Source organism: Acanthisitta chloris, unplaced genomic scaffold (assembly GCF_000695815.1).
Source record: "Acanthisitta chloris isolate BGI_N310 unplaced genomic scaffold, ASM69581v1 scaffold17430, whole genome shotgun sequence".
Classification (NCBI taxonomy): Eukaryota; Metazoa; Chordata; class Aves; order Passeriformes; family Acanthisittidae; genus Acanthisitta; species Acanthisitta chloris.
The window spans coordinates 7679-23952 of record NW_008650104.1 but is presented as its reverse complement, the minus strand read 5'-3'; the positions used below and the strand labels follow the sequence as shown (position 1 = coordinate 23952).

The 16274-nt window shown below is 39.3% G+C and overlaps 1 protein-coding gene across 1 annotated transcript in view; it reads left to right on the top strand.

The window, feature by feature from the left end:
- CABIN1 (calcineurin binding protein 1) overlaps nt 1-16274 on the top strand; it is a gene marked incomplete at both ends in the record, with an annotated part of 45703 nt that overhangs the window by 29171 nt on the left and 258 nt on the right. Inside the window, 2 exons of the mRNA XM_009083747.1 lie at nt 8858-9040; nt 10610-10947. Of these exons, the coding sequence (XP_009081995.1) occupies nt 8858-9040; nt 10610-10947 (521 nt within the window). The remainder of the gene's footprint in view (nt 1-8857; nt 9041-10609; nt 10948-16274) is intronic.

The following is a 16274-nucleotide window of genomic DNA, read 5'->3' as shown; positions in this document are numbered from 1 at the left end:
CCTAAATTAGGCAGAGAAATATTCATTTTATTATTGCTTGTGTTTCAATTGGGAGTAATTCATTGGACTGTTCTGAGATCATGTGTACTGTGGTAGTGTCAGCAGGTTATGTAGTGCTCAGGCTCTTAGATTTTTGATGTATTTTGATACAACAAACATAAAAGGGAACAAATAGTTAAATATTTTCTAGTCATATTCCCTGTGAGAAGCAGTTCTGCCTAAGACTACATCTGCTTAGGTCCTGCAGACTGTCTAAATGTTCCCAGGAGAGACCTAAGTTCGATAAATATTCCAGTGCCTGTCGTTAGTACAGTCACTCCAAGGAAGACGTTATGGGCTGTGGCACTCTGATTGCCCAGGGGGAGCAAAGTTGGCTGCTTAGCAAAGCCTGAAGGTGCAAGCTCAGGAGCGTGTGCCTCTGCCAGGACTGCAGTTCTGGGTCTGCAAGCTGAGCCTAGCTAGGGCTGAGCTGTGTGCTGTCAAAGCAATTCCAAATGTCAGCTGCTGGAAGAAAGCAGAGTTAGGGTGATCTTCAGGAAGGCTGTGTGTAACCATGACAAGTAGAATAGCAGAGTACTGCATCATTCACAATGTTGTGTAAGTTGCTGGCACAACTAAACTCTGGATACAGCATACTGAGGAGCCCCATGAAACTGAAATATTTGCCTTGGGGCTGTTACAGATGGAAGGAGAGCTAACAGGCTGAGCAATGCTCAGAAGTCTTCCACTTTTATATTATTACATATACTGTGCTCCTCTGCATACATTTGCATTTCACTTGTACTAAAATACATACTTTTGAAGTAAAATGCTCTTGACATCTTACACATAATCACATCACTGAAGAAAGCTGGTGCCTGCATTTCCATTGTACCGTTCCTAAAAATAGCAAGAAAATATCCATCATTTGACTACTCTTTAGAATATTTTTTTGAACCATTCTGACAGAGATGAAACTGTCTATACTGTTGTTCACAGAACAAGTCAGTTGGCCTAAATTCAGCCTAGGTGTTTGTTCTTTCTGAGCCCTGACAATACTCTTATTTACTCTTGTATTGATCTTGTTGATCATATAAGACATAAACAAAGCAGGAGTACTGTACAGTCTTACCTACAGAGTTCTTTTCATATGTTACCACAAGGAAGATGCTTGTCATTACTGACCTGAGAGACCTTTTTTGACCTAAGTAGTGTTGAAAGCTGAACAAAGAGGCAAAATCCCAGGACTTCCATGTTCATGGTAGACAGAACAGATGATACTAGACTTAAATTGAATTTTCAATCTGAACATTAGCAAATAGTGCTAGAGTAATCTTAGGAAATACTATCTTAGTATAACACTGCAACAGTTTAGCACTGGAAGTCTTCAAAAAGTGGCAACTATGTCTGCCAGGTGTGGTGGAGACAAAAAGAATGGACTAGATGAATATGTGGTTCCTTCTGAGCCCTACTTTTTCTAACAACTTTGCATTGTTTGTGAGTTTGGGGTTTGGTGGGACTGTTAGTTTGGTTTTTTAACAAGATACCCAACAACATGCCTTGTAGAGCAGCAAATTATCTCATTGGAAGCAGGAAAGAATTACTGTACAGCCATGATGTCTTTTCTTGAAAGTATTGGGACTCTGATCTTCAAGCATTTATCTGTAGTGAGGGCAGACTAATTTTAGATCCATTGTATTTAAATGTGTCATCGTTCTGTAGCTCTCTAGCACATTTTGCTGGTGGAAGATGATGACAGGGATATGTGGAAGTCACTGTTAAAGTTGAGAACACTGAAAGACTCTATATCCAGAGAATGCTGGTGATACTAGTAGAAGTCATTAAGTTAATGAAGATGGGAGAAAGGAACCAGTAAATACAGCTTGTAAAGTAACTAAACTTTTTTTCCCTCATGGCAGCTGCTAGTATATATCTCTTTCAAGGAGACAGAAGTATTGCTGAGTGGCAGCTGGTATTTGCTGGCTGACTAGCTGCTGTCATGTGTGTAAAATGGGCAGCTTCCTTTCTCTTCTTCCATTCAGCAACATCTTTTCCTTCCTTCTGTTAATCCTGTCTTTCCTGTCATCACTCCTGCCTGTTGCTGTTTTATAACCCTCCAAAGTCAAAACTTCTGTTTCATAGTGGAAGCCTGAGGTTTAGATTCTTATTTTCCAAGGACAAAGCAGGAAACAAGAAAAACCAGAAACTTGCCAGGCACTCATACTATCATTACCTGGGGTATGACTGTATTCACACAGCTAAATGGCCAGTGTTATATATCAAAACACACATGGTCTCTGTTCTCTTTTATGCAGGCTGGATATATGGAGTCAGTACAAACCAACGGCAGTACAGACTTCAAGCAGATTAGATTTACCTCAATTTAGTGCTAAGGATTAGTTAGTTCAGAAAGCAGGAGAAGTATTGAAAATAAAAATCTGAACAAGATATCTGTTCCTCAAAAAACAGCCTGGGAGGTTGTTGTGAGGTCTGCTGTAATATGCCTTTGTTTTGTTGATACTCAGTTTCATGTTATTGTGGTGGTATGCAGATGATGTATCCATTGCTCTTGCAGTGTTAAGTGTCATGTTGTTTAAGTCTTCATCCATGTCATGTAGTATGTTGTGTGTAGTTAGACTTAATTGTCCTTTTTTGTGTTTGTCTTTGCCCAATTGCTTTTGCAACCAATATTGCCCGTGCTGCCTCTAACCTTTACACAAATCTCTGTTCCCCAGGCATTCTCTTCCTGCTTTTACCTGTCACGGCTTGCTTTTAATAATTGCCAGAACCTGCATGATACACTCACTGGGAAAGGCTACTTGCTTCGTGCTGTGGGAGAAGTCTCACTTCATAGTTTGTCGGTCTGTAACTCTGCAAATGTTATGAAGATGCACAGCTTTTTTGTAAATGGGGGTTCTCAACATGCTGATGAGACAAAGGTGATCTCTGAGAAACTTCTTGCACCAGGTTGTCACTCATGCTGAGCTAAAAAAGCTTCTAAGGTGGAGTGGATGTTTCTGTGCACAAAAACAACGTCCACATTGCGTTTTGGGAAGTTTACCCTTCAAAATTCTCTCTTCAGCAGTTTAAAATGAAATCTTTGGGTCTGCAGTACATATCCCGTTCTGGCATCCAGTGGTACTGGATGTTCATGGGGACTGCATACTGGACTACAGGAATAATCAGTCAGACCCAGTTTATTGCAATATGCTCCATTTTTACCTCTCCCCAATTTAACCTCTCTCTGATCAGTACAAGTGTCACACTCAGATGTAGTGTGAGATTGGGTAAAAGTATTGTCTAAATAAATGGGATGTTGGTGAGACACTCTGTTGCTCTGCTCTTGGAGACAGAACAGCAATATAGGACTGCAAGTTATGGCAACACATTCAGTGTTCAGTGCAGCCAGACAAAACACAGACTCTCATCTTTGACTCATGTTAGAAGAGAACTCCCTTTAAACATTCAGAGAACTTGCTGTTCTCGAGAAATTAACCTGCTCCCATGCAAATCTCTGCAATTTGTTTGTTTTCAATAATGTGCAAGTGCCTTTTGATGCAGAGCTGAATGTTGTCTTCCGTTATGGGTGGAATCTGTTTCCAGAATGAGAATTCTGTGATACATCATGTTTCTGACTGCACACCAGTAAAGAAAAATGCTCATGCTTACAAGTGAAGAGAGGAGATATGGTGCCAGGCAGGACACAGAGAGTCTGTACATCCAGAGCCTGTGAACAATCCACCTGTATTGCATGAGACAAGATGGGGTTTTTTAGTTATATATAGCTGGTTATTCATAAACTCTGAACTGTGCAACAGGATTTTCTTTACAGCAAATTGAGTTAACATATGTGTTTAGCCCTTTAGAAAAGCTTCCTGTGCACTTATTTCTGATTTTTCACTTGCAGCTGATCATTTGTCATGATTCAGATGCCTTCATGTAGTAACTGGGCATACATTTGCCTTCAGATATCTAAGACAGATACAGTAAGCTTGTACCCTGAGAGGGGTTACTTGGTCAGCATGCTGAGCAGGAAGAACTCTGCCATTGGGATTGTCTGTCTGCTGGTTCAGGTCACTAATCCTGTGACACATCACTCTCTTCTCATCCCTCTTTCAGTGCTGAGTGGACACAGTTTAGGTAACAAGGCTTGTGGGTGCTCCAAGGGGCTCATGGTGCATATGGGAGGATGTTGGCACAGGGTGATGCCTAGTGCAGTACTGAGCCCTTTTTTTCCTGTTGCATTTTAAAATGAAGTGTGTTCTCCAAAGTTGAACACAACTTTTCCCTGTTGATTGGTAGGCATGCAGTGTAGTGCCCAAATGCTCATGGAGCAGTGACAGTGACATGCTAATGGCTTTTTCTGGTATGGAGGAGTAGTGTGAAATGGGGATTTTTGAAGTCAACCCAGGGAACCTATTTCATTCAGGATAGGGTTAACTTTAAAATGCTCTTAAGCATAGAATGAAGTCAAGCGAACTACAGATATTTTTTCCAACATCTACCTCAGGTGTGTTTCAGTAATGATAGTTAATATCCAGGTGACTGACAGGATCTCACTGTGATACAACTAAGGTCTTGGCAGGACAGATAGACATACAAGTTCTTTCTTCCCAATGACATCTTCCTGATAGTAATTAATATTTTTTTACCAGTACCTTGGAAAGTTAATAAGATTCTTCCTTTTGACCTTTTTGCATCTTCTGTCCAGAGCTGCTCTTTTTTACCCATTGACAGAGTAGATGATACAGTGTGACAAATCCCTGAAATGTCACTAGTTGAGAACATTATGATGAGGAATGAGGTGAAAAAAAATTTGCTCTCAAGTGTTACATCCTGAATCTTTAGAAATAAACATGAGATACTTAACTTTACATCAAATAGAGATTTCAGCTTGTCAGGTTGCTTGAAATCTTCCTAGAGCTTAGGAGTGATACAACAAAGTAATGAAACAAAATATAATAATACCAAGGGGAGACATCTACTATCAAGATGTATTTTTAATAGGAATATTGTTGCAGTTGCTTATGCACAATTTAGTAGAACTTTTTCCCTAGCCTCTTCATTTCCGCTATAGATAATAATTTTGGGACGTTAATACCCAGTTGTATTTTGATCTTAGCTTTTGAAATAATAGGAAACTTAACAGGAAGGGACCTCAAAAGAATATTTAGTCCTTGATTTATCATTTTCTTACAACAAGGGATCACTTTAGCTTTTTAGAAAAGCTTGCCTTGCTGCTATGACTCGGTGGGGGAACTAAGAAAAGAGGTAAACAAAATACTAAAACCTGTCATTTTTTAGCTCTTAAATTACACTGATATGTGTTAAATTGTCTTTCAATACAGCAGAAATTATTAAAAAGCACTGATGTTGCCCTTGGATTTGCATCATTCAAAGGGGCAGGTGTTGGCAGCAGTTGGGAGTTTGGAGTTCATTCTCATGTCTCAGGCTGAGTCTTTGGCATGTAGGTTGAGTAACACTAACGACTGTCTCAACTGCAGTCAGCTCTTACCAGAGGAAGGAAAAGCTTTATAGCACAACAAATGTAAGAATATATACTGTATGTGTGTCTAACATATATGTAAGCTATATTTGTGAGTTAGACTAGCAGAGAATAGTACTTTCACGTATAAAAAATATGTAATTTTGGTGTGGGTTTTTTTTTTTATTTAGAAAAGCAGCGTTAGGATGTGGCTTGGTGCAGCTGCCAGAAGTTCTGCATTACATACTGCAGCATTTGGGTATTGACAGAGCTTTTTATTATATCAAGGAACGTCTTGGGGAACCTCACAGATGATAGCTGTTCATCTACCTGTCCTTGAAAGCCTCCAGTGATCCTATAGGTTCACTATGCTATTTTTTAGCTATATGTAACAGTTAAGCTAGAGATGAGGGGGGAAGAAAAAAGTCAGTTCTCTTGCTGTGATTAAAACCTATTGCCTTTTGCTCTGTTCTTAGTGAATACGAGCAGCAATTACCGTATTTTTATTTTGGTTAATTGTATGTATTTGGAAATTCTCCCTCATCTTTTTGAAGATAAATAGGTCCAGCTCTCCCAGTAGCTTTCTTATATGCCATCTCATTAATCTCTCATCATTCTTTATCCTCTCCTCTGAATTCAGTTCACTTAATTCAGTGTTTTTTTAAATGTGGGTCCCAAATACAGACACCATAATTAAGTTTAATTTTCATTAGTGCTCAGTAGAACAGGAAGACTCTTACGTATTTTTACTGTGAAGTTACTGATTATACATTCAAGTGTGCTGGTTTGCTGAATTGCTTTTAGAGTAGCATGACATTTTGGCCATTTCTGGTTTGAGAATCACAAATTCTTTACAGACACCTCTGAATATGTGTGCTGGGATTCACTCACATTTGCTACTGCTGATCGTGTTGTCTGTTAGGTGGTTAGAGAAGGATTTGATTGTTTATGCTCAGATAATTCTGTGGAAAATGAAGTCTGGCTGGTTAACAGCTTTGACCTTTCATCCTTTGTGCAGATAGGTACTGCACTCTGTTTTACATTTCCTGGGACTTTACCCATCCTCTGAGAAATTAATCCTCGTAACTGGTGGCTGCTGCTGATTTCTGACAGACTCCAGTGTTTCCCATCTGGCTCACTTGGTTTGAAAACATCTGCTGCATTCAAGAAATATTTCATACGATAGGAAGTTGTCTCAGTAGTTGTCTTCCTCTGGTTTTCAGTGATTAAGGAGCCCAATGTTAATATCATTACTTTGTTAATACAGTTAATGTGTTGAAGGAAAAGGAGAATGTACATATCTAGACCTACACTCATTTTGGTAGGAATTTCCAATCAAAACAGCTAGCTAATTATAAGGAGGTATTTACATTTGTTCCCCATAGGGAAAAGCTCCCATATCATGCATACATTTGAAATTTAATATGTTGAATCATTGTCTATCTTTGTATGCTGAAAAATTAGTGCAGTTTCCGAGTGATCTGATCTCACTCTCACATATTGGTCTAGCAGTTCTTGATTTACATCCTAATGCTTCATCTGTCATAACCCACATATCAGAACTGACCTCCAGGCTTATGGCAACATTTGGAAATTTGCAAATTTTTTTTCCTTCCCTAGATGAGTAATTCAGCCTCTTTGCCACAGATGCAGAAAATTCCTTTAAAAAAATATCAAGGGAGCTACTGTAAATGTTTTTCCTGATGTCAACTGGGAGTTCAATAGTATCGATTTGTACCACAGAAGGTTATTAAAGCTTTATAAATGAGTCATTTAAAGCTTGACTGACCTCTCTTCAGAATCATTCTCTTCCCATTCTTTATAATTATATTCTCTCTGTATAAAACTTGTCATCATTAACCAACTGTATAGCTTCCAATTAGGAAGCAAATACTGTTCCCCCGTTCTTTTTCAAGATACAGTTTTATTAAGATCTGTTCACTGAAAGGGAAGGTTTTCTTTGTGTGGTAGTGAAAAGCCTATGGAGTGCATCAAATTTGGTTTAAATTCATTGGAATTTTAATAAGCAGAACCTGATCTGCAAGCTGTAGGTTTGCAGAGGGATTTATCTTGAAAAATTCATAGGAGGCCCTTAGCTCTCTCCTGAACAAGTGCCATTCAGATGGAACAGAAGAAATTTAATTAAATTATCCACTCATCTCAAAGCAAGAGCTTTTGCTTTGTTAATTTTTTCCTTGATCTTATCAATAAAATTAATGAATCAGAATGCAGTGGAACTACCTAGACAATGGATGTAACATGCCTCCTGGTGATGCCATTCCTGTATGGAACCACAGAATGGTTTGGGTTGGAAAGGACCTTTAAAGATCAGTGCAATGAGCAGGGACATCATCAACTAGGTCACAGAACCAAGTATTGGCATCTTAAGCAGAAGTTGGAGATTAATCCTTTGGGCTACAGGTCTAAAGAGACTTGCCTGTTTAAGAATTTTGTGTTGGACACCGAGTTACGCAAAACTGCCACTTTCCCATTTCAGTGGGAATATGTATCCATCTCTCTGTTGGAGATCCTAAGCTGTGCTCTCTAGTCATGTGGGGCTGCCTCTGATAACCCTTGCTGTGAAAGAACTCGGGTTGGTTATATCAGGCAGGTTTCAGATACGAGTGGAAGGTTTTCATTTGCCTGTTTGTTCTGAGGTGTGTGTTTTAACCCCCCTGATAAAGTCACAGTCTCTGTTCCTGAGCTTGAACAGCTCTTGACAGCTTAACAAATAGTGATTGTGCTGTAGTCAGCAGCCCATGTACACTGCTCCACTCTGGCAAGGTGAAGTCACTTCTCTTATTCTTCTGTCTACTGCCTTGAAGTCCAGGAGTTTTCCTGTCTATCTTAGGCCTAGTTCTTTGATGGATTGTTTATTTGCTATATCGAGTCACCTTTCAGAACCTTTGTTGAACAGCACCTGCAGGATAGATGGCATCAGGGATCACTCCTGTAAGTCTTTGCCTTCTAATGGTACTGATTTTTCTGTCCTTCATGGTTAATTTTTACCTGTATTGTTGTTCATTGTTTTCTCTTGTCAGTTGAGCTTTGCTTGTATCAGACTCGAGATAGAGTGAGTGTTTTTCAAGGCAAGTGGTACAGTAAACCTGGGAAATTTTGCAGGGCCATACTAGCTGATATATTGCATCCCCAGCCTAGCTGCTTTTGAAAGCTGAGCATTGTTGCTTTTGAATCAAATTCCAGGATTATATTCTAGGAAGAAATGTGGTGGGAAACAAATACCTTTTGGTGGTGGTGGTGGTGGTTAAGGATCCTGTACTGCACTTCTAAGAAGTTTGCAGTGTGGCTACAGTTTACTGTTGCTGTTACAGAGAGGCAAGTAACAGGCTGATGAGTGTGAAGAGGTGCATTCCTTCCTTATCTCTTTTGCAGAGAGGAGTCAGGATAGCACTGGAGCGGTGCTGTCTGACTCCAGTTCCACACAGGATATGTTTAATGAGCCTGCCAGTTCTCAAGACAGCCTGAGGAAGACTTACACAGAGAAGAGAATTTCTACTACCTGTGCAGATACACTGATGCCCAGCAAAGAGACTCTGGGATCTACAGAGGAAAAGGGTATGCCTGATTTAATAGATAATGTCAGCTGGAATATTCTCATTAAAATGCTTCTTCTGGCATGCAGAAACACTGAAATATGCTGCACTGTGACTGAGGATTTTTAACTAGGTGTTATTGCTGCATGTATGTGTGCAGCATAAATTTGGAACTGTGCCTTGCTTAGGTGGCCAATGTCCCAATTTGTTCTGTTAAATCTTAGAGAGAAAACAATAATGATAAACTGCTGTCTGTGGTGCCCGTTGACTGACTTGCATTCTTTTAGGTTCTTATTTGCTTCTTCTTCAGTGTTGCAAAACTCTAAATAATTTAAGGAGCAGTTATTTGAATATAATCTCAAGACATTTTTACTTTTCCCAGGTATAGATACCATTTTTGTTCTGATTCAGTAGCAGCTTGTTATTCAGTACACAGAAGAGCACAAGTAGCGGAATTAGAAGTTTTATTCCATTGGATACTTCATTTCAGTGGAGAAGTAGAATTGCTCTCTACCAGATTCTTCCATATGTAATAGTACTAAGTGTTCTGTATTCCACTGGAAAAATTGTTTCAAAATCCATTAGCTAGAATTTCCCTTTGTCTGATGTTTGTACAGTTGGATGTGGCAGTAGATAGAGAGGTTGGACTTCAACAGGGAAAGACAAACAAAACCAATGTCTAAATTTTGCCCACCTTTCCAGATTGTGGCTCTTTGTGGGATGCTAAGTCCCTTTTGCCAGTTTACACTATCCTTTAGTCTTTTCCAGTTTTCTAGATTCAGAAAACCATGGATAGTCCTGATTCACTTCCCTGATCTCATTAGGAACAGCTAGTCATCTTTTTGCTCACAGACTCACATTACCTTGGTTTCTTGTTTGTAAAAATATTTTATTTCAGTCTTGCCTAAGCTAGGGAAGCCTGTGGTGGTGTTTGCATCAATATGCTGAAATAGATGCCAGTTTCTAGCTTTATAAAATAGTACTTCCATAATCACTAAATCCAGTAGACTAAAAACATCTCTTTCTTTCAGGCTTTCAGTGAGTTGTGGTATTGTCATCAGTTGTCAGAAAAACTGTGTCAAATGCATTCTTACATTGCTGATGTTTATTAGAACAGATGTTGTTTTTTTCCATTAAGTACAGTAAAATCATGATGGATACAGACACTGTGCAAGCAAATTTTGGAAAATTTGGGTTCTGGAAAACATTTGACTCGTAAGTTCAGCCTTTTCAGAGAAAAAGTTATAGAGCAGCTTTTCACTTGAAGTTGCTTTAGTGTATCTCTAGCTTGCTAGGAGGTAAGATCTAATGTAAGGGGCTCTTTATTCTAGCAAAGACAAAGACAGTAAACTCAGGGAAAAACCCAAATGAAGCTGATGGAGAGATCAGTGTGTAGCTCTGTTAATGAGTTGAGGATTGGTTATTCAATGAGCATCAGGAAAAGTTGGGTTTTTTTCAGAAACCACTGGATATTTTTTCTGTGCTTTAATGAAGAAAAGGATTACCTTTTGTAGTATTTAATTGTTGTCATTTTGTATATTTCATTTGCCATTTGGTAATTTTCATGGTAACTTTTCCTTTAATGTTCCAGCTGCAGGAAAGTCAGAAGAGCTGCTGGAGAGCTCAGAATCTTACCATCCTGCTGAGCCTTCTGGCCAAAAACTTGTGCTGGATCCTCAGTCTGCTCCTGGCAATCCCATCAAAGCTGCAGTCCCCCCACCCTCACAGTGGGACTGCAAGAAGAAAGCTGAACCTTGTGGAGATTCTTCTGAATTTCCTCATGGTCTTCCAGCAGACCTAGAGGAACAGAGGAAGTTCCTGACAGAGCAGTGTATTGCCTCCTTCTGCCTGTGCCTCAGCCGCTTCCCCCAGCACTACAAGAGCCTCTACAGACTGGCATACCTGTACACCTACAGCAAAACACACAAGGTGAGCAGAGCACTGAGAAAATAGCTGACTGGCTGTGCTCACTGCCCAGGTAAACAAACTCTGGTGTCATTTGGAGTAACTCGGGAGCCTCAGTGTTAAAATACAGCAGATCAGATTGTTCAATGCAGTTGCATTGGGAAGTCTTCAGCTCTTAGATTGTCTGACTGGTGTGCAAGGTCAGTTGAGGAGAATATTTCTTTTTTTATTACTGAACTAATTAATTTTTTTGTCATTCAGCAGAGAATTACATTTTAGATATGTAGAATTAAGATGTTCTCATAAAAATGACAGCAATTACTTATTTTACTGAATAAGTGGACTAAAAATGACTTGGAAGCAGAAATTCGTCCGTATTGGTGTAAACACACGTGACACAGATAAACTTTCTGGGTATCCTGAGTCTTTGTTAGTAAATGTGTGGGAATGGTACAGTGAAATTATCAGAGTTATTTCACTAATTGCCATAATCAAGGTTTGAACTCAAGAGATTTTGTGTTTGGAAGCCTTGTATTAGGTCATATGCTGCTCTGCATGGCTTCCTGAATTCTCCTTCCCACCAGTACTGAGGCCTGTGTGAATAATAGGGAAGGAAAACAAATTGTACCCCTGGCCTCATGGCAGAAAACATGTCACCAGTGCTGCTGTGAGCTGAGCACAAGTGTGTCCTAACAACCTGCTGAAGGTGCTGAATACTCCACTTGGCTGCACAGTGATTATCCAGAAAAATATTACCCTGTTTTTATAGCTAGCTTGTTTTGAAAACATTCTTACGCTGTTTGTGTGTAACAGTTGTTAAGTTTTCCATGGAGCTAATCATTAATAGGAGCCTTAGATTCCTGCAATCTGTCATTACTGTTGCTGACATGATTTTGTATCAACATTCAACAAAAAAAAGCTGCCTGTTTTCAATTTATTGGTTCAAATAGCATGTCCTTGCCTGAGGAACTACTTTCAAAATATTTTCTTCTTTTATTTTTCTCTGATAAAACCTTCTCTTCTGCTTTTTGTTTCTCTCTCCCTGTATAAACATCAACTTAGTGATGGTTTTCTGTATGAAATACACATTGTTGTCTAAATCTGTCTCCCCCTGGAACTCAGAAAAATTGAATCCTGCCTGTTTGAACCTAGCAGTTACCAGGCTGGCTTCAACTAGCATTTTGGGCTTCTACTGTCCTGTCTTATTACTTCTCTGCATAACAAACAACCACTTGACACTGAGAAAAACAAAAACATCTTTCTGTTGATATATGTATACTTCCATGGGGTTTAATTTCTTTCTTTGATGACTCATTCAGGTTCTTTTGAAGAGCAATGTCAAGTGTCTGTGTTTAATGGCACACTGGTATGTCTTTAGTGAGAGTTATACTCTTGATGGATCTATGCCCTTTTAGCAGTGACTGGAGTAAGAAGTATGCTTACATATACTGTTGAGTTGTTGTAGGGGCAGAGTGGATTGCTGGTAAATTTTAGAAAATTGAAATTCCTTTTTAAATGCATATAACCATCTTGGAAAATTCAGCATTTACGTACCAGCGCCAGGAATTTGCATGAAGAATTTAGACTGATGGCCAAAATTCATGGCTGGCTGGGAAGGGAGAGGATTGGCAGGTCTCCATAGTGCACAGAAAAACAAGTTTTCCATATGCAATCTGTTTTCTCCCATTTTACAGTATTCCTGGTTTTGCTGTTGCAAGGTAAGTAAAAATAGTTATTGATTGGGTTTTTTTAACATCTTTTCAAAATCTTTGAACGTTTTGTTTGGCTATGTGTTATTTTGGTGCTTTTTTTCCCCTATAAAATCCAGTTTACTATTTGGGGGCTATTTCTCTTAGTTTTGTTCTGTTGTCAGTGCAAATTTGTACGTAGCTGTTTCTTGTTGGAATAAATGTGCAGGAAAGTAAGGATGAATTTTCAGCAGTTACTTCATTGCCATTTTGGGCAGTAGTTTTAGTTTCCCATTCACCTTGTCTTGAAGCAAAGTCTTCATCCTTTGTGATTTTTACCTCCAAAATGAGTTGGCACAGTTGGGAAAGTGAAGTTAGGACTTGGCAAGACACTATCAGTGTAACTAAAAAATTTTGTGAAAAGTACTTGCCTTATGGATCAGTATGTGGAACTGCTCTGATGTTATGCAACCAGCAGGTTGTCAGGAAATAAAAATATTGACTTACATGCTTTTTTAATCCTCAAATAAAAAAATACTCTGTAAATCCTGGAAGAATCTGCTGACAGATATTGTTTGTATGACTTAGGGTTTGTAAGTTTTTATCTTCTATAATATCTGTTACTAACAGAGTCCTTAATGGGGAGATTAATGTCAGGTATGACATAAGGTCAGTGGCATCACAGTTTAGTCAATACATGCATGTTAAAATTGCAAATTATGTATATGGAGGCCTTGTATATGCTTAGACATAATCTATGAGCATTATAGATGTAACCATTTCAAGTAGAAACAGTTTGGTAAGAACAGTGCATTCAAAAGGCTCAAGGTCAGTAGTCTTTTTATTTTGCTTTTATTTGATGCAGTAGCATGGGAGTTTTTTTGAGACAAAGCCTTCTAATGGCCTGTAAGTGAAAAAAGAGGGAAAGATTAAGGTATAGCAGAGTGTTTTGTACACCTCTCAGCAACACTTTGTGGAGTTTCCAAGTTAGGGAAAGGTGCTTCTGACAACATTGAGTTCAGGGCTGTCCGTCCCAGGTGACTCAGAGTTCCACTTGGTTGACCATAAGAGATTTTCCTTTTCCACTTCAACGATGCTGGTAAAATTTTTGCAAGTTATTGTACCCTGTCAGTCATCTTCTCTTTGAATCTTGGGGTGATAAAGATGTGGGAGGCAACAGCTGAACTGGAAAGAGTATTTCATAATTGCCCTGAGTCAGACAGCCAAATCCAGGATTTCAGACTGGCAAGCAGTGTGCCAAGAAGAATAAATCCTTTTTGCTATGTCCTGGATCCCTTCACCCACTCCTAATAACTTCATCAGCTAAAAACCAAGCTGAGCAGACTCTGTGAAATCTAATGAGTTGAGACCTGCTCAGGCGTATTTGCTGGGAATAACTGATCATGCTGATTTAAGGAGAAGGGTAGTGGAAAATCTGTAACTACATCTTTTATTTCTATTAGTTTTGATCGTGTGAAGTTACCGTGTAATTGCCCCATTTGTCTGAATGATCTCTTCTCCTCCTAGCTAGGTTACTGCCATCATCTTGGTCAATAAATGCCTGTGAGTTATGTGTACCAAACACATGCCTGTGGATGGGCAGTGCAGTGTGCACAGCAGATCACCAGAGCATGACACTACACTTAATGATCCCTTAACCTTTTCATTGTACAGCTCTGATCCAGGAAGACATCCACAGCTAACCTTTCTTTAGACTGGGATTTTACATTTAAGCTTCATGATGGTGAATTCCTTGTGGGTTTTGTTTTCCTTGAATTTCTGTGTGATAGTTTTAACTGTAAGATTCAGATTACCACACATTAGGCAATTTTTGCTTCATTTTCACACTCGGAATCAGCTTACATTTCTGATGACTATGATTGGCGTGAAGTAAAGCATTTATGTGCCTGGATCTTGGACATTACGATAGGTTTATTTTTGCTGGGTTCTGATTTTATTCAAAACAGGATGACTTGCGTGGAAGACCAGATTTTTGTAGGTTCTTTTGTGTTGTATTTTCTTCTGTATGTATTTCCAAGTATTTTGCAGGATTAGGTTAATAGGATTACAGAAATGCATATTACAAAAGAAGTTCTGTAGAAAAAAGTTAGTATACAGTTAAGTTTACATACTTTGCTTTCTCCGGTCTTAATTAAATTTGACACTCAGTGATAGTAATTAAATTTACCGATTCCCCTGATTAGCCAGAAAGTACCTTGTGATGTTTATAAGTAAGCATGTATTTGTTCCATACCAAGAGAGAGCTGACCAAATCCCCCTGACTGTCATACTCCATAATCGTGGAGGTCCTGTGTAAGTACCTATGTCAGCTCTCTGAATGAAGGATTTTTGACATCCGTAAATATCTGGTTAGTATTTCCAGCATTCAGCTCTCTTGCACATGAATCTGTAATCAGCATTTTGCTAGAGGGGATGCTCCAATTCTGGTAAGACATTGGAGATTTCTGCATGATTACTGTCATTAGGACAAAAGCAGTTATGATTGAACAGTGCTCTTACTGTTTCACCAGAACCTTGTAAAGAAAATAATCTGGAAGACAGAATAAGAACTTTGCTAATAAACCCATCTACTCCCCCTGTGCCCCCCAAAAAGGAAAGGATGTTATAGCTGGAATATGCTTCTTGGATGGGCATGATTTAGTCAAATTTATGACTCACAGAAGCGTATTTCCAGCCCACAGAACACAACCCAGAATTCGAGGTTCTCATTTGTCTCTGTGAACCAAACATCTTCCTTTTTCTTTTATCTGCTCTGTGGTGAAGTTGTCTGTACAAAAGCTGGTCAAATGAGACTCAAATGCTGCTTTCTAACCCTGAAATGAAAAATGAAGTAAAGCAAAGTGTTCGTTGGTGAAATCTTACAATTAATAATTGTCCCATCTGTTGGTAACATTTTGCCTGCAGCCAACAGCTGTCCCTAGTTCTCAGCTACACAAGAGATGTTCATGCACTGAACTCTTAGAGGGGTAGTGCTCTTATGAATTTTTGATTATCATCTGTCATTTAGGCTCCTAATGATACTTTCTTGTTAACTCGCTGAGGACTATTAACCAAGTTTGATGACAGTCACGGAATTTTCCAGAGAGTTTAAGTGAGTTACATGGAAGGCAATGTCTGGGTGGATGTAAAAGGCCTCAATTCACCACTAGATGAAGGCTGCACTATAAGGTTGGCTCTCCAGTGAGTCCTGAGCACTGGCAGGTATTTCCCACGTGTAGTTAGCCCGAGGGAAGGGCTGAGGGATGGTTTCCAGAACGGGTTTGTTGGAGAGCTGGAGGGACTGAGCAACAGGGAGGGCCAGGGGGCAGTGCCTGGTGTGCAGAGGAAGCTGCAGGAAACCCAGGACAGTGAGTTCCACTGTTTGCTGAGAAACTTTATATTTTTATATATGAATTATTTTATATTGAGCATTTAAATTCAGCTTTTTGAAAAAAAAATTAAGGTACTTATAGTTCAGGTTTCTGTAGGTGATAGGAGATGGAGGGTGGAGCTCAATGAAATGAAGGTCGGTTAAAAAAATACAAGAAAGCAAAACTTGACGATCTGATTCAGCAGCTGTAGGAGACTGGTTAGTCACTGGGGCTGGATGCTTGCTCTGGGAGGCAAGCTGGCTTCCCTCTCCTGAGGGGTGTCTTCTCTAGT